At 44.6% G+C, this 21,302-nt stretch overlaps 2 protein-coding genes across 2 annotated transcripts; one reads left to right on the forward strand and one right to left on the reverse strand.

Moving 5' to 3' along the window:
- Positions 1–862: 862 nt before the first annotated feature.
- UFM1 (ubiquitin fold modifier 1) lies at positions 863–9,974 on the reverse strand. Its single transcript, XM_032229214.1, has 6 exons — positions 9,902–9,974; positions 9,748–9,804; positions 8,768–8,825; positions 8,488–8,527; positions 8,179–8,211; positions 863–1,911 (listed from the first exon to the last, which is right to left on the reverse strand). Coding segments are annotated over exons 1-6 (288 nt in total). The 5' UTR covers positions 9,904–9,974; the 3' UTR covers positions 863–1,813.
- Positions 9,939–21,262, forward strand: POLB (DNA polymerase beta). Its single transcript, XM_032229213.1, has 14 exons — positions 9,939–10,099; positions 11,857–11,914; positions 12,230–12,296; positions 12,639–12,713; positions 12,926–12,984; positions 13,652–13,701; positions 14,193–14,244; positions 14,870–14,924; positions 15,473–15,545; positions 16,852–16,922; positions 18,769–18,855; positions 19,689–19,753; positions 20,056–20,195; positions 20,971–21,262. The coding sequence occupies exons 1-14, from the start codon at positions 10,039–10,041 to the stop codon at positions 21,063–21,065; spliced, it is 1,008 nt and encodes a 335-aa protein (XP_032085104.1). The 5' UTR covers positions 9,939–10,038; the 3' UTR covers positions 21,066–21,262.
- Positions 21,263–21,302: the final 40 nt, after the last annotated feature.

Below are 21,302 nucleotides of genomic sequence, written 5' to 3' on the forward strand. Positions count from 1 at the left end.
CTGCAGCCAAAATGGGGCTGTGCGTGAGCCGCCGCCGCCGCCCCTCCCCATGCCCCATTTGGACATCAGAGTGCAGGCCGCCCTGGCCAAAAACAGGACACGCGTGGCCTCACACCAGGGGTGGGCTCCTGCCAGTTTTAACCTCTTCTATAGAAGAGGTTCCACAAATCTACAGTGCTGTTTAGAACCGGTTCCAGCTCCCTCCCCCCACCCGTCTGCACATCATCAAGATGAAGAGCGAGAGGAGGAATTCTGGGAGTTGAAGTCCACAAGTCTTAAAGCTCTCAAGTTTGAACACCCCTGGGTTTTTTTTTCTAAAGGGTTAGGGGTGCCAGGGTCTTGTAATTTGACAGCTTTAAGACTTGTGTGGTTCAATTGCCAGCTTTTCTCAGCCAACATTTTGGTTGCTAAGCAAGAGCGTTGTTAAGTGAATTTCACCATATTTTACAAGTTGGCCACGCCCACCCAGTCACATGGCCAGCAAGCCACTCCCACAAAGCAGGCCATACCTTCAGAAGAGGTTCGCAAAATTTTTGAAACCCACCACTGCCTCACGCCCCCCATGCGCCCTGTTTTGGCTGCCAGAGGCACCATAGGCTGATTCTTTGCTATTTCCAGGCTGGCCCTGTGGATCAAATGTAAGCACCCTGTGGACCGGATCCGGCCTGCAGGCCTTGAATTTGACACCTCTGGCATAAATGGAAAGGATCTCATGAATTGGAGGGGTGTTGAAAATTTTCATCTTGCTCCATAGCAGCAAGAGTTAATCTGCCAGCAAACTTCATTTTTTCACTATTTCAAGGTGAGCAGAAATATTCCTGATAATGCCTTTTCTTGAGAACCCACAAACCAATAAGACAGATTTAATTGCTGATGGACACTTTATTTTGCTTCCAAAAATAAAACATTTATCAAGTGAGGAGTAAAGATGCTAAGCATGCTCAATCCTTTCAATTAACAACAGACCCCATTAGCTAGAAGGCAGTTGTATAGCAGATGTTACTCAAAAATTGGGAAAATAAATAAAAGGTTTAAATCTCAACCCACCCATGCCTAAATATTAGTGGGAACCAGCCTGGCACACCAGAACCTCTCTGGCATTTTGAAGACTCTCATGAAATAGTGAGCAGGCTTTACGTTTCGTGCCAGTAGGGCTCGGAAATGTATAATTTATTATCTATGGTAAAATGCATTTGCACATATAAACATCTCTCCTGGATATACATTAGGTAACAAACCTTACGATTTCAAGGAACCGACATTAAATGCAATTTAAACATAAGGACCCACAATGGTAACCTGCTATTTAAATGGCTTTTTTTTTTTTTGGAATGTAATAAAGGATTCCTAATGGTTACACAAGCGTTTAGCAAACATTGGAGGTATGTGACGTAATACTTTTCATAATATTCAAATACATGATTACATTGTCTAAACCAAATTAATATTTTGTCAATGTATTAACGAACTGCTTTGCTTTGGCTACAAAAGTAGCTGTCCCATTGCTGGTAAACGCAAGGAAATGCTTTCCTATTCATTTCAAAGGAACAGAAAACAACATCCATTTGCCCTTAGTTGCAAAGTCTGCGCTGAGTGAACTGGGAAACTCAGAAAGCAAACAAGCTTAGAGACACTTCAAAAAAAGAAGGTAGGCATGGTAGTGGTGATGAGATGCTCCTCTAGATATTGTTCAAAATGACATTCTGACTACTTATCATGAGTTCACTGTGGTAATAATGATTTTATAGAGAAAAGCAAGATATGCAAACTTCTTGGATGACATGCCAGTTGGTCTATTTGTCTGCCAGTTCTGTTATCTAAGTGTAAGTGGCCCCTCCATATGCCAATATCTTCCCACACGATCTCTGGGAATAAGCCGCAATTCTGAACCATGTTTCAGGAAAACATTCCCTGGAAAAAGAAAAGGAAGGTTATTGCCTAAAAGGATACACAAGAGATTTTTGCTTGTGCTTTAAAGGAAAGGTTTTAGTAAATACATAAACATGATTGTGCAAAGTTCAGCAGGAAAGAAATAACAAATTAAAAAAAAAATAACCACCTGCATGTTTCACTCCTCCACTCCTACCTAGGAAGTAGCAGAGAGAATGGGGTGGCAGGTCAAACCTCTCTAAGGAATTCTAGCACACACTATACTCCTACTCAAGAGTGGATTCACAAAAGCCTTTTTCTTTGTTCATGAAATATTTTTCACAGCTTGCAATTGTTATACAAACACATTTGCAGATCTAGGTAAAAATAAATTTATTCTCATTGGGTAGGAGACAAAGCTTGTTTCAGACTTCAGAATCTAAATGAAACCTGTTCCTAAAAAAGTGACACATTTAACTGATGTAGTCTACATTGTAGACATAGTGTCAGGGCTGCTTCGCTCAGTACCCAAGAAAGAAACTACTCAACTCCATTTTGCAGAATTAAGAGTACTTTTACTGGTCAAGAGTAGATAGTAGCTAGGCAAAGCAAGGTCTGAGGCAAAAGCGTGCGTAAGCATAGATATCATATGTGACCCAACCCCCTTCCCCTGGTAACCCCAGCCCACAGTCCAATCAGTACACCCCAAAGGTGTCATGTGGGAGAAATCTTCAAAAAGCATCATCAGGCTGGTATGCTGGACAGTTGGCTTTGGCAGCAAATCCTTTATCTGCAGCATGTGCAGTGGATGGTGAGAACAACTCCCTTTTACAGTCCTGTGCTGACACTTCCCCACCCACAATGCCCCCCCTCCCAGTTTCAATGGCAGCAGAAAGCAAGCAGCAAAACAAAGGCTGACATCCAGCCCTCCGTCAGGAAAGGAAATCATCCCTGTAGAAAAAGAACAAAGAAACACACAAACAACATAAAACAGGAACAAGGAAAAGTGAAAATGTGAACGCCAATTCAGGTCATGGCTTGTCGGGGTAGTTAGAATAGAATTTTCGCAAAAGTTGAGGAGCCATCACTTGGGACTTATCGACCCATTCAGCATGAGAGGGGGAGAAATGTTTCCAGGAAATGAGATACTGAATCCGATTTCTATGTTTCCGAGAGTCCAAAATTTCCTTAACCTCAAAATGTTGCTCTCCCTCAATGAGAAGAGGGGCAGGTGGTGCAGGTAGAGGAACTCGCAGAGAGGAAGTGTGTTCCGGCTTCAAAAGGTTGACATGAAACACTGGGTAAACACGGTTAAGATATTTTGGCAGTTCCAGTCGCACCAATACAGGATTAATAATCTTTACAATAGGAAACGGACCGACGTACTTAGGACTCAGTTTCTTAGACTTCTGGGTGGTTTGAAGAAATTTGGTAGACAAAAACACACGATCTCCAACCTTGTATTCCCTTTGTTTAGTCCTTTTCTTGTCAGCCTGTTTCTTGTGTGCTCGATGAGCAGCATCCAATGCCTTGTATGCCAAAGGCCAGATTTTGCGGAATTGGTCACTCCATTCTGAAAAGGACAGGACTTGTGGCTTTTCTTGTGGTACCTCCGGAATAGGTACAAAATCATGGCCAAACACTACTTTAAATGGTGTAAAACCCATGCTGCTGTGCACTGAGTTGTTGTAGGCCACTTCAGCATGAGGTAACAACTCAATCCAATTATCTTGCAGATAATTAATGAAACACCGGAGGTACTGTTCCAAAACAGAATTAGTCCTTTCGCAAGCTCCATTAGTCTGCGGATGGTGGGTGGAGCATAGCCCCTGGGTGGAGCCAATCAACTTCAAAAACTCCTTCCAAAATAAGGAGGTGAATTGGGCCCCCCTATCAGAGATAATGCGGTCTGGGACACCATGTAAGCAATATACATGTGTAATAAACAATTTAGCCAAGGATTTAGCCAACAGGATTTTGGAACACGGAACAAAATGAACTTGTTTGGAAAACAAGTCCATAACGACCCAAATCATAGTATTTCCTTGACTCTCTGGTAATTCAACAATGAAATCCATAGATATTTCTTTCCACGGTGCCTCCGGATGGGCCACGCCTTGGAGCAGGCCCTGGGGTTTCCCTGGTGGGCGCTTCGCAGGAGCACATGTGGGGCAACTGGCCACATAAGACTCGATGTCCTTCTTCAATGACGGCCACCAAAATTGCCTTTTAATGAGATGCAGTTTTTTCACAAATCCAAAATGGCCTGCCATGCGTGAATCATGGGCCCGTTGTAGAACATACAATTTAGCCCCTATCCAAGGTAGACCGTCTTTCATGGTACACTCACTGGAATGCTGTTTAAACCACTCATCGGACTCAAAGCCCTCCTTGAGTTTGGAGACAAGGTCCTCAAAATTAGAACTGCTCTGGCTTCTGGTGACCACTGGAGCAGCGAGATTCTTCGCTGGGATGACTGGGTGAACCACACTAAGCTTTGAGGGAGTCTGGATAGAGCATCTGCCATAAAGTTCTTCCCACCTGGGATATACTTTAAAGTGAAATCGAACCCGTTAAAGTGTTGTGCCCATTTCATCTGTTTGGGGGATAATTTTCGGGGAGTTTTTAGCGCGTCCAAGTTCTTATGATCAGTCCACACCTCAAAAGGGTGTTTAGCCCCCTCCAAGAAATGTCGCCAGGTCATTAAAGCCCACCTGACTGCAAAAGCCTCCTTTTCCCATATAGCCCATCATCTCTCTGTCTCAGTCAACTTTCAAGAGGTGTAAGCGCAAGGTTGTAGTCGTCCATCAGCATTTGCTTGTAGTAATACCGCCCCCACCGCAACGTCACTTGCATCCGCTTGGACTACAAATGGCGAATCCATATCTGGGTGTTTCAAAACTGGTTCAGCTGCAAACAGTCATTTTAGTTTTTCAAATGCGGCTTGACACTCCATAGTTCAATTTAAGGGCTTTTTGGTCTAGGTTTGGCCTCTCCCTTTAATTTCAGGAGGTTCGTAATAGGGAGGGTGATGCGAACGAGGGAATAAATTGATGATAAAAATTCGCAAATCCCAAAAAACTTTGCAACTGTTTGCAGGTGGGGGGGGGGGGAGCCTGTTCAGTGACAGCTTGGACCTTTGCTGGGTCCATCTCGATGCCATCATGGGAGATGCGATACCCAAGGTAGTCAATTTTCTCCTGATGAAATTCACACTTAGACAATTTTGCATACAGTTCCGCTGCCCGGAATATTTTAAGCAACGAGCGGACCAGTTTCACGTGTTCTTCAGGTGTTTCCGTGTAAATAAGGATGTTATCAAGATAGACCATCATGCCTTTGTAGAGGTGGTCATACAAAACGTCATTAATTAATTGCATGAAAACAGTTGGCGCCCCCTGTAGGCCAAATGGCAGTACTCGGAATTGAAAACAACCAAGAGGGCAGTTGAACGCAGTTTTCCACTCGTCACCCTCCTTAATTCTGACTCTGTAATAGGCCTCCCGCAGGTCTAATTTTGTGAAAAAATTTCCTTTACCCAACTGGGCCAGCATGTCCTTCATTAACGGCAATGGGTAGAGATTCTGAATACAGATAGCATTCAGATTTTTATAATTCACCACCAAGCGGAAGGAGCCATATTTCTTTTCTGTGAACATAACTAGGGCAGCCACCCAGAGCCTAGCAGGCTCAATGAAACCCCTCTGCAAATTTTTGTCAATAAACTTTCTTAACTCATCCATTTCACGGGGGGTCATTGAATAAATCTGAGGTTTCGGAAGTTTTACTCCGGGAAGAATATCAATGCTGCAATCAGTAGCACGGTGTAAGGGTAATTTATCAGAGGACTTTTCACTGAAAACATCTTTCAGGTCCCAATATTCTTTGGGGATTTTCTCCTCCCTCTCAATTTTTTCTTGCCGCCTGGCTGCTAGGTTGGGTCAGTGTTACTCTGTTTGGGAGCCTCCCCCTCTCCTTCAGGATGAGTAGCAGATCGGATGCGTATCCACCCTTTCCTCCAATTGATGTGTGGATTCCATTTGCGCAACCAGGGTAAACTTAATATAAGAGGCCAATCCATCCCTGGTGCCACAATAAAACTTATTGATTCTTGGTGAGTTCCCATCCACATGTTTATTGGCTCAGTCACAAAATGGGCCAGGCTCCCTCCAGCTATCGAGCGTGACCCGTCAAAAGCGCGTTCCACAAAAGCGCGGTCGACGAAATCGCGTATGTGACGTCATCACAACGCGACGAAAAAGATCAAAAAATTGAAATAAAAATTAAATTACAGCAAGCCGATTCACATAAAGGTAAGGGTTAGGTTAAGGGTTAGGGTTAGGTTAAGGGTTAGGGTTAGAGCGTTAGCGTTACATTTAGCATTAGGTTAAGGGTTAGCGTTAGGTTTTTCGTTACGTTAAGGGTTAGGTTTAGGGTTAGGTTTAGGGTTAGGTTTGGGGGGGTTAGGGGAAGGTTTTAGCTTTATTTTTACATTTTTCGATCTTTTTCGTCGCGCTGTGATGACGTCACATACGCGCTTTCGTCGACTGCGATTTTGTCGTCCGCGGTTTTGTGGTAGAACCGCTATCGAGCCATCGAACTGGCAAAAAGCAATTGGGACCTTCAAAGTTTTTAGTCTTAGGCCCAATTTTTCCACTACTTCGGGGCTAACGATGCAACGTGTGCAACCCGAATCTAAAAGAGCCAGCATCTTTTCTTGCGCTCCAGTAGAGGGCACTTTAGGTTCCACTGGGATAGTCATGGGCCCCGATCGGGAGCTTATGATCGTCATCAGTTTCAGTTTCACTTTCCTCCGATGAGGGTGATTCCTCTTCCCCTGAGGCAGGGTGGATTTGTGGATTAGCCTCCAATGCCTTCATGGCGGTCTCCCTCCTACTCCCAGGCGGTTTCTCTGGCCTCCTCTCCCCCCAAATAGAGAGCCTTGGGTTCAGTTTGGGGATGAGAAATTTGGGCTTGCTTGCAGAGCCCCTTTTCCCTTCATTTGGAGCTCCTGGGTGGGGGGGAGTTGGGTGGGACAGCCTTCTCTCTCCCACTATCTTCTCTATAATTGTCATGGATTGAATCACTTCCCATGTCCGCAGCCAGTTTATAGCAGAGCTGCAATTTGGGGGGGGGGGGGGAACCCCAAGCCTCTGCAACTTGTTTCATGACTCTCTCCTCATTCTCCCCCTGGTCGCTGCCTTACTGGGACATGTTCCAGGGTGGGTGTAGGAACTGGGTGCACTCCCCTCGGAAGTTATCAGCTCTGGGATGAGTTCGTGTCTGAGACCTTGCTTAATATCAGGGCTGCTTCGCTCAGTAACCAAGAAAGAAACCATTCAACTCCATTTTGCAGAATTGAGAGTACTTTTACTGGTCATGAGTAGATAGTAGCTAGGCAAAGCAAGGTCTGAGGCAAAAGCACGCGTAAGCATAGATATCATATGTGACCCAACCCCCTTTCCCTGGTAACCCCAGCCCATAGTCCAATCAGTACACCCCAAAGGTGTCATGCGGAAGACATCTTCAAAAAGCATCATCAGGCTGGTATGCCGGACAGTTGGCTTTGGCGGCAAATCCTTTTATCTGCAGCATGCGCAGTAGATGGTGAGAACACCTCCCTTTTACAGTCACTCCTGTGCTGACACTTCCCCACCCACATACAATGCCCCCCCTCCCAGTTTCAATGGCAGACGAAAGCAAGCAGCAAAACAGAGGCTGACACATAGTCAAGGTATTTTATCACTTATCATAAATTAGAAAAAAGCTTTCAGGGTTCGCACAGAACATCTGAGCCACACATTAACCAAATTGGTTGCGGTTTGCTTGGATCTAGCAGAACCACAATCAATTCATGAGTTTATTGTAAAAGGCTGTTTTGTGCAGCAATAATGTAAAAGCATAGAGCCACGGAAATGCTTAAAACTTTATAAGCATTTATTCTTGTTCACACCTGCAAATGCTCAGTTGTGTTCCTATGTGTGTCTCTGGAGATGCCAATCTAATTTCTGAGAAGCATATTTGCACAGATAAAGATCAGCAATCTTTAGGTTTCCAGATTCTATTGCAGAAGTCATCATTCGCCAGTAGAACAAGGACCTGCCAATTAACTTTTTAACGTAATTATTTTGTATTCAGAAATGTTTGGGAAAAGTTGTTGGGATGATTTCTCATGCTGCTTTCTTTATTGATGTTATACGCTGGAAAAATCTATTTCTTGCTATCCCACATCTTTAATATCAGTACACCTGTACTCGACAGAATTCATTACCGAATACTCTTATAACTCTTAAGTTTACAGGCACTTACCAGCTGTCTGATCAGGGTTTATTCCTATTCCATCTGGGGAAGAAATTAAAAGAGGATAGTGAGATTCTTCTGCAGTATATATAGCCCTTCTGGATCCCATGAAAAGGAATGGAATCATCCAGATCATGGTTGTCTGAAAGGCGCTTTTTCAAAAGGCAACTGGACTGGTTTTTTCCTTCAGGAAAAAAAACGTTTTTTTCTTCCTCAAAAAAACCCACACACAGCCCAGTTGCCTTTTGAAACAGCACCTTTGCATAGTGGAACCACTTCCAAGTTTCCAAGTACTGTGAGAAGTAGGTGTAAACTCACCGTTTGTTATAATGGCACTTGTAGCTGCAGGGACTTTGAACTAAATCAAATAGAAATGCAACAAGTTAAAAGAATAGAATTATACCTTGCCTTTCCTCTTGATTAAAAAAATATATATTCCTGCTACTCCTACTTTGCAAGAAGAAAAATGACACTATCTCTATATTTTGTTCTTTTTATTCCATTTCCAAACTGCCAAATAAAAAATATCTTTTTGTATCTTTTATACAAAACATGTTGCTAAAAAAAAATCTATTGGGACATTTTGAAAACCACTCACTTCTTCGGCAGCGAACTTCAAGACAGCAGTGAAAGGCGTGTTTTCAGGCACACTTAATCTACAAAAACAAGATAGTTCTCTAAATTGACTACTACATATTTCTACACCAAAACTCTTTTTTTTAGAACACAATCCTGACACCCCCCCCTTCCACCTCTAACCACCTGGGTTGTTTTATTTTGGCGGGGGAGGGAGAGCTTGCATTACATTTTATTCTGGTGAAATTAATTTTTTTTACTACCTGTTCTGTGGACGTGGCTTGGTGGGCATGGCAGGAGAAGGATACTGCAAAATCTCCATTCTCTCCCCACTCTGGGGCCAGCCAGAGGTGGCATTTGCCGGTTCTCCAAACTACAGAACCTGTCAGAACCTGCTGGATTTCACCCCTGATTTTACCGCAGGAAGCTCAGGGTATTTTTTAGTATAAGTATAATCTTTATTGTCATTGTACTTAAATACAACGAAATTAGAACCCAATCCCCACCCCCACATCTAACCACATGGGTTTTTTTTGAGGGGGGGCTTGCATTACATTTTACTGCAGGAAGCTCAGCTGGCGGGGGCTGCAAGGAAGCAGATCCCTGGGCAGAGAGCGACTCCTCCGGGCTTCCCTGCCACGTCTGCCAAGCCTGGACGGCGGCTGCGGCAGATCCCAGGAGCCTCCCATCCGGAACCGGCTTCCTTTCGGCTCCCCGTCCTTCCAAGGGCCCCTCGCGGGGTAGCAGCCGGTGCTCCGAGGCAGAAGGGCCCCCAGCCTTTGCAGACCGGCCATGGGGGCGGAAGGGGCAGAGGGGCAGCCGGTGCTCCGAGGCAGAGGGGCCCCCAGCCTTTGCAGACCGGCCATGGGGGCGGAAGGGGCAGATGGGGGGGGGGGGGCTTGATGCCGAAACTGGGCTTGGGGGGACGTGTGCGCGTGCCCGCCGCGAATGGACCTGCGCATGCGCACGACGTGACGTGTCGAGCCGCGGCACGGGACTCACACTTTGTAAGGCAGGCGCGGGTCCGAAGTCAGCGTGATCTTGAAGGTGACCTTCGCCCTGCGGGGAGAGAAGGAGACAACGGCGGTTAGCAGGCGAGAGAGACCGACCGGGGATAGAGGGGGTCCCTCAGGGCCGGGCGCGCAGCCCCACTCACATCGCTGGGCTTCTGTCAGCCGGCGGCCCCACTTTTGGAGCTGCCGCATGCGTCACTTCCGCCTCCGCCTCGCTTTTTCTCCCCACCCCTCCGCCGTCCGTGCAGAGAGTTAGGAACGTGCAGAGGGGATCGCCGCGATGAGCAAGCGCAAGGCGCCGCAGGAGAACCCCAACCAGGGCATCACCGACCTCCTCAGCGGTGGGTGCCGCCGGTTCAGGCCGAGGGCCGGTCGAGGGAGCCCCGAGAGGCATTTCAGGGTCCGCCACGGGGGTTTGTGGGGACGGCGGTGCTCTTGCTGAGGCAGGGAGGGACTGAAAGCAGGGCTCGGTTGGCTTCTGAGGCGACGCAGCGCCCGGGTCTTCCCCTTGGGTCTCTCCCTGCTGGCCTGAGACTCTGCGAGGCCTCGGCGGCACAAGGGTCTCAGGAAGGGGGCTGTGGGGCATCATAAACCAGGCCTCTCCAACATGGGCCACTTGAAGTCTGGAGGACTCCAACTCCCAGAATGCCCCAGCCAGCTTCCCTTTGCTGGCTTGACCTAAGGAATTCTGGAAATTGAAGTCTATCCACAGGTCCTAAAGCAGAGGTCTCTAACCTGGGCTGGCTGGGGAATTCTGAGAGTTGAAGTCCTCCAGGCTTCAAGTGGCCCAGGTTGGAGAGGCCTGTCATAAACAGCCTCAACTTCTTACTAAAAAGAAGACTTTGATTCCCTGGGTGTGTTTCCTAGTTCATCTTAGGGAAAGGCTGCTGCCATAATCCCAAACCCTTTTTCAGCCCCCTTGCATACTTCTATTGCAAGATGGTTTTGGGTCTGAGGCGAATGCGAAACAATATTCCACATTTTACTGCTTTTGTTGAATCTACGCTGGGCACAGAGAATCAACACACCTATGTTACAAGGCCAGGTTTTTGTAAAAAAAGAAAGAAAGAAAGAAAAATAAAGAAAGAATCCTAGTTAAATCATTTCAGGATTTTTTCCACCTTTAATGTAATGTATAATAGCAATTGCACTTGTATACTTCACAGTACTTTACAGCCCTCTCTAAGCAGAGAGAGTCCGCCTCTTGCCCCCAACAATCTGGGTCTTCGTTTTACCTACCTAGGAAAGACAGAAGGCTGAGTCAACCTTGAGCCTGATGAGAATCGAACTGCTGGCAGTTGATAGAAGTAGTCTTCTGGGAGGGCGGGAGTAAAGGAAGGAAGATAACAATAGCACTTAGGCTTATACTCTGCTACACGGTGCTTTTCAGCCCTCTCTAAGCGGTTTATAGAATCAGCCTCTTGTCCCCAACAATCTGGGTCCTCATTTTACTGACCTCAGAAGGATGGAAGGCCGAGTCAACCTTGAGCCTGGTGAGATTTGAACTGCCAAATTGCAGGCAGCTGGCAGTCAGCAGAAGGAGCCTGCAGTAATGTACTGTAACCACTGCACCACCGCAGCTCATTATAAGCTGTGTGATTCAATTTATTTTTCAATAAACAAATCTTTTAGTGGGGAAAAACCACTTTAGAAGAAAAAAAAACCAACCACCATGGTTGCATAAGCACACAAAAACTTAAACTAATATTTTGTTGAAATACCGTTTGATTTTTAGACAATATTCAATCTTTTGGGGTAGAAGCTTATCAGCCTGGCACATCTTGCCTTGGGCATCTTTGCCATTCTTCATTGCAAAAGCATTCCAAATCTATCAGAGCGCGAGGGCATTTCATATGCAAAGCCCTCTTCAGATTCATAAATACAATAAGTGCAATGCTTACATATTTGTCACCAAGGGGATGGGGGTGAATTGCTTTTTGTATTGTTTTTATATTGGGATTTAAACCTTGTAAGCTGCTCAAAGTCATTGAGTTATGTGGCCATATAATTTTTTTTTAAATTACATATTTAAATTAATGCTGTTAATTTAATTTGTTAATTTATATTAATTTATGCTATTCTTTATAACTTCTTTCAGAATTGGCCAACTACGAAAAGAATGTGAACAGAGCTATTCATAAATATAATGCTTACAGGTAAGATTTACATTTTGGGAACAATCATCTAATCTGTTTCACATGGAATTTCTCATCAGAAACTATAGTGGAAATTTTCCTAGTATTTCTTTCTTGCAAGAGGATGTTCTTGAATTCTGTCATGAAATTTGGAAAACTCTTTTGCCATAGACCAGCAGTCCCAAACCTTTCTGGCTTGGCAAGCCAGCGGGGGAGGGGGGGAGAGAGGGGATGGTTCTGTGCGAGTGACAGTGAGCCAGGAGTTGGGGATCCCTGCAATAGACTGACAGCACTGCCCAAATAGGAAGATTCTTTTTTTTTTCTTGTCCCATGCAGGAAAGCAGCATCTGTAATATCCAAGTACCCTAGCAAGATTAAAAGTGGGTCTGAAGCAAAGAAATTGGTAAGTAACCAACTAATAAGAATAAAGACTTTCCCAAAGTTCTTTGGGAGTTTTTAAGTTGATGTGGTGGCTATTTCAGTCAAATTTCATTGAGAAATTGCTTGATTTTAAATATTATAAATACAATTAAATCCATTTAGCAAGAAGGTGTTCACTGAACAGGTTCATGAGAAATCTCATACTTCTGTTTTACAGAAAATGGATCCTCCTCTGCTGAAAAGGACAGTTGAGAAATTTTGGAGAAATTAGTGAACTGAAAACATTTGTGTGTGTTTGTATGCTAAGAGCTTGTTGTCTGATGTAAGATTTGTTCTTTTTAATGTCAACTTCATCATATTTTAGGATGGCGTAGGAACTAAAATTGCTGAAAAGATCGATGAATTTTTATCTACTGGAAAATTACGTAAGATAGAAAAGGTACATATTAGAATTTTAGAGTCTTATTTTATATATTTTTTCTTTTCATATCATCCTATTTGCAATTCATATGCTAATATACAGCTCTCATATATCCTTGAGATAATGTTTCAGCTCAGCTATGCTATGAGTCTTCCCGTGTGTGTGTGTGTGTGTGTGTGTGTGTGTGTGTGTTTCAAAGTAGTGGTTTTATCATATTTTCCTTCCTCTAGATTCGACAAGATGACACAAGCTCTTCTATCAATTTACTGACCAGAGTTAGTGGCATTGGGTAAATTGATGGGCATATTTAATCTTAAACTGCCAGAAGGTGTGTTTGGAAAAAGTAAATAATTCTAAATCTAAAAAATAGGATTTAGGTTCCTGAAGAAAATGATAGTAATAAAAGTAATTTTACTCTGTATATATTAGCAAAGCCTGCTTACATCTTCTCTTTGCGCGACCTCTGTAGATGCTGTAGGCCAGTGTTCTCCAACCTTTCTGGGTTGGTGGCCCAGCACTGGGAGGGAGAGGAAGAGGGGGATGGTTTTGTGTGAGGGGCAGACAAGCATTTGTATGAAGCTGCGGGGCGAGGGGAACGGAGAGTACCGGTGCACTGCCATGCCACTCAAGCAGCCTAGTTGCGAATAGCCCAGTAATGGCCTAGTAATGTGCCACATCCCACAGGTTGGGGGCCCCTGCCATTCACTAAATAAAATAAATACTGTAATTTTTTTCTGTCATTGTTTGGTATTTCCTCAGCTCTGAATAGCTTTAGTTTTCTTCGCCTCCCAAAGATTTTGATTTGCCACTATCTTACCTTTCTGAATTAATTTCTACCATTTTGGTTAAGTAATATCTCAGTTTTTTTACTCAGATGTGGTGTTAATTTGAGCTCTACTGAGATTTTGCCGTGGGAATTCTGTCCAGCTGTTCATGAGTTATCTTTTTCTTTGCAGTCCTGCTGCCGCCAGGAAACTAGTAGATGAAGGTATTAAAACATTGGAAGGTAAGCCATTAAAAGGTTATTACTTGAATATCTGCATTTACATCTGATAATGTATAGCTACTTTGAGAGATTCGTTGAGCACCCTGCTAAAACAGATTAGCGGACTCCCTTCTGCACACCTGCAATCAGAGTCTGACTGCCCAGTTAAACCCTTGTTGCTCAGTTAGGCATCATTCTCCTGCAGGATGATGTTATCTCAGTGTAACTGATGTGTACTTTAAAAAAAAAACTGTATATGTTAGATGTAATAGCATTTTGGTTGATGGAATATTAAATTTAACAACAGAAATCAAATTGTTCCTCAGTAAGTACATTTCTGACACCCCCTCTCTCTCTCTCCCTCCCTCCCTCCCTCTCCCTCCCACTCTGACTGCATCCCAAAGTTTTCAGGACAATGGACAGTTCTGTTTTAGGAAAGACTTTGCAGGTGGCTTTCTCCAAGCTTGGTATTCAAGAAAAACTTAATTGGTTCCCTACTCTGTTTTTTCTAGACTTAAAGAAAAATGAAAATAAATTGAATCATCATCAACGCATTGGACTAAAGTAAGATCTGATTACTTTGTTTGTCTGAGGGAAGGGAAGGTAGGGTTTTCATGCCTAGGAAAGACACCTAATTTTTGACATTATGATTGTTTTGATTCACAAGAGGCTAACAATTGACCCCAGGGTGAGAGGGGAAGCAGATTATTTTCTATTTTGGGTTCTTGTTGTTTTTAGAAGAACAAATAGATGCATTGAAAGTTACCCACTGTGTCCTTGAAAACAGACATTTCTATTCTTAAAGCAAATGCCACCATTGTTGGATTACTTAAACTATATCACACTTGTGAAAAACCTTTCTTGCAAAATCTGTTGTCCTATTTATTTCTGTTCCTAATAGCAAAGAGGACAGGGCAGGATGTAGTGGTGGAATTTTTATTTGCAGCATTTAGTTGTTATTTAGGATGAACTGCTGTAAATTTGATCTGATGTCAAACATTCAATATAATGAATATTTTAAACTGTCTAATATGCATGGAAATTTTCTTCAATGCTGATGTGCTTACGTTCCAGGCAGCATTTGATGCCAACCTAAGCCTTTCATTTCAGCAAAAAAAAATTGAAAATAAATCTGTGCTGGATCCCAGCCACGGTTCATCCATGATCCTCCTTTATTTTGCATGCACAGATACTTCAAAGACTTTGAAAAAAGGATTCCTAGGAAGGAGATGCTTGAAATGCAGGTAAGCAATGATGACTCCTTCTTAGGCCCAGGGTACCTGCGAGACCACCTACTGCCACCAGTAGCCTCCCACTGTCCAGTGCAATCCCACAGATTGGCCTCCTCAGGGTGCCGTCGGCCAGACAGTGTCGGCTAGCAACCCCCAAGGGGAGAGCCTTCTCTGTAGGAGAGCCTTCCCTCTGGAATGGGCTGCCCCCGGAGCTTCGCATAATCCCCAACCTCCGGTCCTTCCGATGCGCCCTAAAAACTTGGCTTTTCCAGCAAGCCAGCCTGGCCTGAATAGAATAAAATATAGGATTGATTTGGTTGTTAATTTTAATTTAATTTTTAAATTTTTATTGTAAATATCAATTGGGTTTTTTGGGATACTTTATTTAATGTCCCTTTTAATTTTTGTAATATGTGTTTTCTTTTATGTTGTATGCCACCCTGAGTCCTTGGGGGAAGGGCGGCATATAAATCCAATAAACCTCCAAAAACCTCTGCTGAAGAAAAAAGGCACAAGAATTCACCAGAGATCAAATGGCCTGACCTCTTTTTTCACAACAGGACATTGTACTGAATGAAGTGAAGAAAGTGGACCCTGCCTACATTGCTTCAGTTTGTGGCAGTTTTCGCCGAGGTTGGTGTTCCCTATTTTCCTTTACCTGCCATATGACTTTTGGAATCGATTGCTAGAACATGGGCAAGAAGGCTACACAGGTTTCCCTGTCTTCTGTGTTTCATTTTTGCCACATCTTGAGTTCTTTCCAAATAAGCAGACTTTTCATTAATGTGTCTACAGCAGAGATCTGGGGATCATGGTGAGCAAGTTGCCAAAAATCTGGCCCATCAGGTAAAGCAGGAGTAAGTCCAGAGTTTATTTTCATGATCAGGAAAGATTGTTGTCTATGAATATAATAAGGCTTTGAAAGCTTTTTTTTCAGTCTGAAGGAGCCTAGGAAGATCTTTTCCAACTAACACCTTTGACTAAAAGGCATAAGCGTTTGGGCCTTGCAGATGTGGCCCTATCTCCCGCTAGAGTAGGGAGGGGATGGAGAAAAGAGCCAGGGGAGCTCGGACTCCCTCCAGGAGAGGAAGCGACAGAGGGCGACAGAGGCCACCCCCTTTAACGGCCACCCCCTTTAACTGCCTTCCCCAAGAGAATTCAGCTAGTCGGGTGAGATTCTTCTAGATAGGCAAGCAACAACAAAGAAATGACTTTGTTCAGCACACAGTGTCGTTCTGGTTTCTTGCCCCTGATACGGCTCTCTTCATCAGATGGATGTAGAATGGTTGGAATGAAGGTAGGGTTTTGGGATAAGGGACCACAATGTGATTGTTTTGGGGAACAAAGAACTTTAATTGCACCTTTGAACAAGAGGTTGCTGAACAAACATATATCATATTAAGAACTGTGGCGGCGCAGCCATTAGAGTGAGCAGTATTGCAGGCTCACTCTGCCCACTGCCAGGAGTTCAGTCCTGATGGGCTCAAGGTTGACTCAGCCTTCCTTCCTTTCAAGGTCAGTAAAATGAGGAGCCAGATTGTTGGGGGCTAGAGGCTGACTCTGTAAACTACTTAGAAGGGCTATAAAGCACTGTAAAGCGGTATATAACCTTAAGTGCTGTTGCTATCAAATGGTTTCAGACAATCTGATGTCTCAAAAAAGAAAACAGGTTTTTGACCCATTCGAATTGTTCATTGATACGGTATTGGTAATTTGAAATTTGTACTTTCCGTGTTGTAAGATTGAAGTTGGCCCTCCCAGGTAAACCAGACTGAAAACCTGACCGGATGAGCTAATTCTACTTCATTTACAGAATTGTGCGAGTCTGAAAGTACAAACCTTCTACTGTCACTTTAATAGCACTCAACAGATTTTTCTTAAATTGGATTTTAAATCCAAGGCTGGGACTGACTTTTCCTGCATGGCCTTGCTTTGAAAGGTGCAGAATCCAGTGGAGATATGGATATCCTGCTGACCCACCCAGACTTCACTTCAGAATCTGCCAAAAAGGTTGGTTTTCTTCTTGGATAATCCTGTTGACACCAGCAGTTATTGGGATCCAGGGATGCTTTTCTGTTCCCAGGAAATCCAAGAACCTCCCCTGAAAGAGGGCAAATTACTTTGGGATTAATCTCTTTAAAAAAACTATTTCATTCTCAGCCAGATTTTTTTATGACTATCACAAAGGTTATGGATGTTGTGTTTGTCTGAATAAAAGGAAGATGCTCATTGCCGGAAGAAGCGATACATATTTTCTTAACAGCTTTTAATATTTTCATTACTGTTTGCATCACAGTAAAAATTGTAGTTAATGCTTTCACAGAAGCTTTTGGACCAGTACCTCCCCTACCTTCCCTTTAGCTCTCAGAGCAGAGCACAGCAGAGCAGAGAGAGAGGTTAGGTTATTTCAGACACCTCGCGTAGGACTTTATGTGGCTCCACCCACCCAGCCCATTTGGAGGTCGGAGCATTCACAGGGTGGGGTTTTCAGGAGCATCTGGAGACACAGGCATCACAAGGCTGGTTTTGCACTGCTTAGGATCCCTAAGGTAGCCTGATATTCTTCCGTGGGATTCAAGCCCTGCAGGCAAAGAGGTGACATGATCTAACATTTGAGAGCTTGAGGGTCAGCAGACTATATATAACAGTGATGGCGAACCTTTTCTGCACCTAGTGCCCAAACCAAAATGCACGTGCATGCGTGTGTACACCACAGCACTAGAAACCCAAAGAGCAGCTGGCAGGAACGCATATGTTTTTTGGCCATTTGGGGTCATTTTCAGGCCTTTTTCTGGCACCCACGAAGACCAGCTGGCCGGTGGGCATGTGCATGCCGGAAACCAGAAGAACAGCTGGTGACGGTGCATTTGCCCACAGAGAGAGCTCTGCATGCCACATCTGGTGTGCGTGCCATAGGTTCGCCATCACGGATATATAGTTATACAGCTGTATCTAATAGCTTCCTGCAACCACGGAGCACCATTGCCTGCCTGGCTCCTGGAGTTAATGCACTGTATGCAGGCGCCTAAGCGCACAGGCCCATGGATTCAATCCCTGGCACAGGGTCCGAAACCCATCGAACAGGGGTGTCCAAACTTGGGAAGTTTAAGACTTGTGGACTTCAACTCCCAGAATTCCTCAGCCAGCCATAGAAGAACATCTGGCTGCCCAGTCTGAGGGATCCCAAATAGAACAAAAGTGGCCATGGGGCTCCCTTCCTTCTGATGGTCAGTGCTTCCATGGGGAATTCTTGTTCAATATTGTCGTAGGTCAAAATTGCATTGGCCTTGACCCAGCAGTCCCAGAAGAAAAAACAGAAATCCTCTGCATCATACAGTCTAAGAACTGGAACAACCACTATGGAGGAGAACCTGGGAGAAGACGAGCAGAGCACTTCCAGGAAGGCCAAGGGGCACTCAGAAGGCATGAGGAAAACACATCCATTTTGCCACATGTGGACAAACTTAGCCATGGTTTCCACTAGGAAACTATGAGCCAGAAAGCACCAAGAACACCGCGGGCCACTAATATATGAAAAGAAAGTATCACCCACCCACCCCCATCTCCTCCTGGCACTGATGCTGTTACTTAGTTGAGTCATGAAAGGCCTGGAAGGGAACAACCAAGCTCCAAGAGTTCAGCCCTGGGGTACAAATAGCATCTTCCATTGGTGTAACTTCTGCAGTTGCTTTTCTCTGGATTGTCCCAAGGAGAACAATCCCAGGGCTTCCAAATTTCCTGTGCCAGAGGCTGAGACCCTTCCTCAACTTTACTCGGGTCCAGACGAGGCACCACAATAACATTCTCAAGCACTTTGATTCTCTTCCTGATTGTGATGAGGTTGTTTCTTTTCAAGCCAAAGCTTTTGCCTCAAGTTGTGGAGCAGCTGGAAAGCATTCGCTTTGTTACAGACACACTCTCAAAGGGAGAAACAAAATTCATGGTGAGTCTTCTTTTTTCCTAAAAGAAATGTTTTGTGTGTCTTAAAAAGTCCTCTGTTTTTTAGGGGGAATAGTATAGCCCCCGTGGTGGCTGGTCTGTAATCCTCTTCTGATCAGAGGTGCTTTCATTATCACCTTCCATCAGACTTTCTCAACTTCGTGGCCTGGTGGCCCACCTGGTTGAGATGCTTTGCCTTAGTGGCTATGTTGCCTGGGAATTTGGGAAGATGCCAACCCTACCTAAGTAAAATGTGTCCAATTGCAGAATACTGAACTGGACAAATGAGTCAGAAAAGCCCAGAACTGTCTCATTTTTAAAAAGCTGGTGAGCTTGGGACTCTTATTATTGTATTATACATATATATTTCTATTCTATTTTCTATATATAGTATTAGAATCGAGAGAAAAAAACCTCTAAAAGTTAAACTCAGAAGGACTTTCAATTATGTTTTCAGCTTTAGAAGTGTTTTGGCTTTATTGTTCAATAGAAAAATGTTAAGGTGGAGACATTTTTGCTGCGTATATTGGCGATGGGAACTACATCAACCCTTGCCTGGTTGTTCCCTGGTGCTCCAGGATCTTTGAAATAGAGAGTTCAGTGGTTCTGAGATCTCATCTGCCAGTTCCTTCAGAACCTTGGGATGTGTCATCCATCTGGTCCTGGTGATTTGAACTCTTCTATAGTGTTCTCTTAGAAATAGTGGTGAATTGAATTAATATCCAAGAATGTTCTAAAAGAGTTGTTGACAAGTTTCTTGCTTTTCTAGGCTTCTTATTTGCCATATTAGAAGAAAGGAGACCTGCAATTAATTGTTCCCGGTTTTTCTGCTTCTAGGGTGTATGTCAGCTTCCAGGTAAAGATGATGACACCGTCTATCCTTACAGGAGAATCGATATCCGGTAAATCTCATACAGAACAAGAACTCCTCCCTTAGAACTCTTACCTTCGCCTCCTCAGCCACTTGTGCATCAGCACACACCCTCCCCAAGCCTTCCGTGTGCTTCCTGCACACTCTCATGCACTCTCACCAAGCTTACCACACCTCCCTTGCACCTTCACTTCCCTTGCCCTCCCTTCTCCATCCTCCCACAGACTTCCCAAGTCTCCCTTGGCTTCCCTTGCATTGTAAGCATTGTAATCAGTAAATGTCGTAAGATGAGGACTCCTCCCGGTGTCAGTCCCCCTCTCGATTGTATTCTAGGTTGATTCCCAAGGATCAGTATTACTGTGGAGTCCTCTACTTCACTGGAAGTGATATCTTCAATAAGAACATGCGGACTCACGCCTTGGAGATGGGCTTCACCCTGAATGAGTACACCATCCGGCCTCTCGGCATCACTGGTAAGTATCCTTCATTGTCTGACTCACAAAGGGCTTTTTGTTTGGAGTATAATGCCACCCATCCCAAATTTTGCTCAAGCAAAGCCATGTTGCGTTGTCTAGTCCTCATAAGATCAGTCGAGGATGAGGGAAAAGCTTCCTGGTGTCAAGAAGAAGGAATGTTTTGGTTGATGGGCCTTTGTTAACACTGCTAATAGCAGTCCAGTCCTTTTGTTCTCTTCCCCTGGTTTCTGTCCTTCTCCCTATAATGGTTGGTAGAAGGTCTGAAGGATCTTTCCTCTAGAACAGGGGTGTCAAACACAAGGCCTGCGGGCCACATCCAGCCCACGATGTGATCGCATCCAGCCCACGGAGCCATCCTAGAAAATGTAAGGGGCCGTCCCCCATCGCTTCTATCCAGTGCAAAGAGGAAATATGCCAGCAGTTTGGGGAGTGGCGTCAAGCTGGCCACACCCACCCAGTCGGCCACACCCAGTGAGTGGCATTAAGCTGGCCATGCCCACCCAGTTGGCCACACCTGCCTGTTCCCCCCCCCCCCCCCAAGATCAACCACAGCCCTAATGCATCGCTCAATGAAATCGAGCTTAAGACCCCTGCTCTAGAAGGAAGCACTGCCAGACCTGTGCAAGTGGAAGCTGTTTCCACAAAGCAACCCTGCCTGTGTGTCTCAGGCCTCCTCTTCCTCCTGTTCGCTTAACAGATGACCTAGCCAGGGAATTGGGGATCTCTTGCTAGGGTGGTAACCAAGTGGATCTCTTTGGCTCTGAATTGGCAGGAGTTGCGGGGGAGCCACTGCCTGTGGACAGCGAGAAGGACATCTTTGACTACATCCAATGGCCGTATCGGGAGCCCAAAGAGCGGAGTGAATAGCTGGGCCCCCACCAGGCCCTGGAAGGAACTTTCCCACGCAGAACTGGAAGTTGCCCTGGGATTAGACTTGACTGCTCTGTCCTGTTCTGGAAAGTGTGGGTGGGTGGGGGGAGGCACGGCAACGTAGGTTTTTTAAAAAAACCTGTTTCAAATGTGCAAGTCAAACATTCACTGTAGCCAATAAACAGGAAATACGACTTTGGCTTGATTTTAAAAAAGTTCAAGCTTCTTATTTTC

This window comes from Thamnophis elegans, chromosome 13 (assembly GCF_009769535.1).
Source record: "Thamnophis elegans isolate rThaEle1 chromosome 13, rThaEle1.pri, whole genome shotgun sequence".
NCBI classification, from domain to species: domain Eukaryota; kingdom Metazoa; phylum Chordata; class Lepidosauria; order Squamata; family Colubridae; genus Thamnophis; species Thamnophis elegans.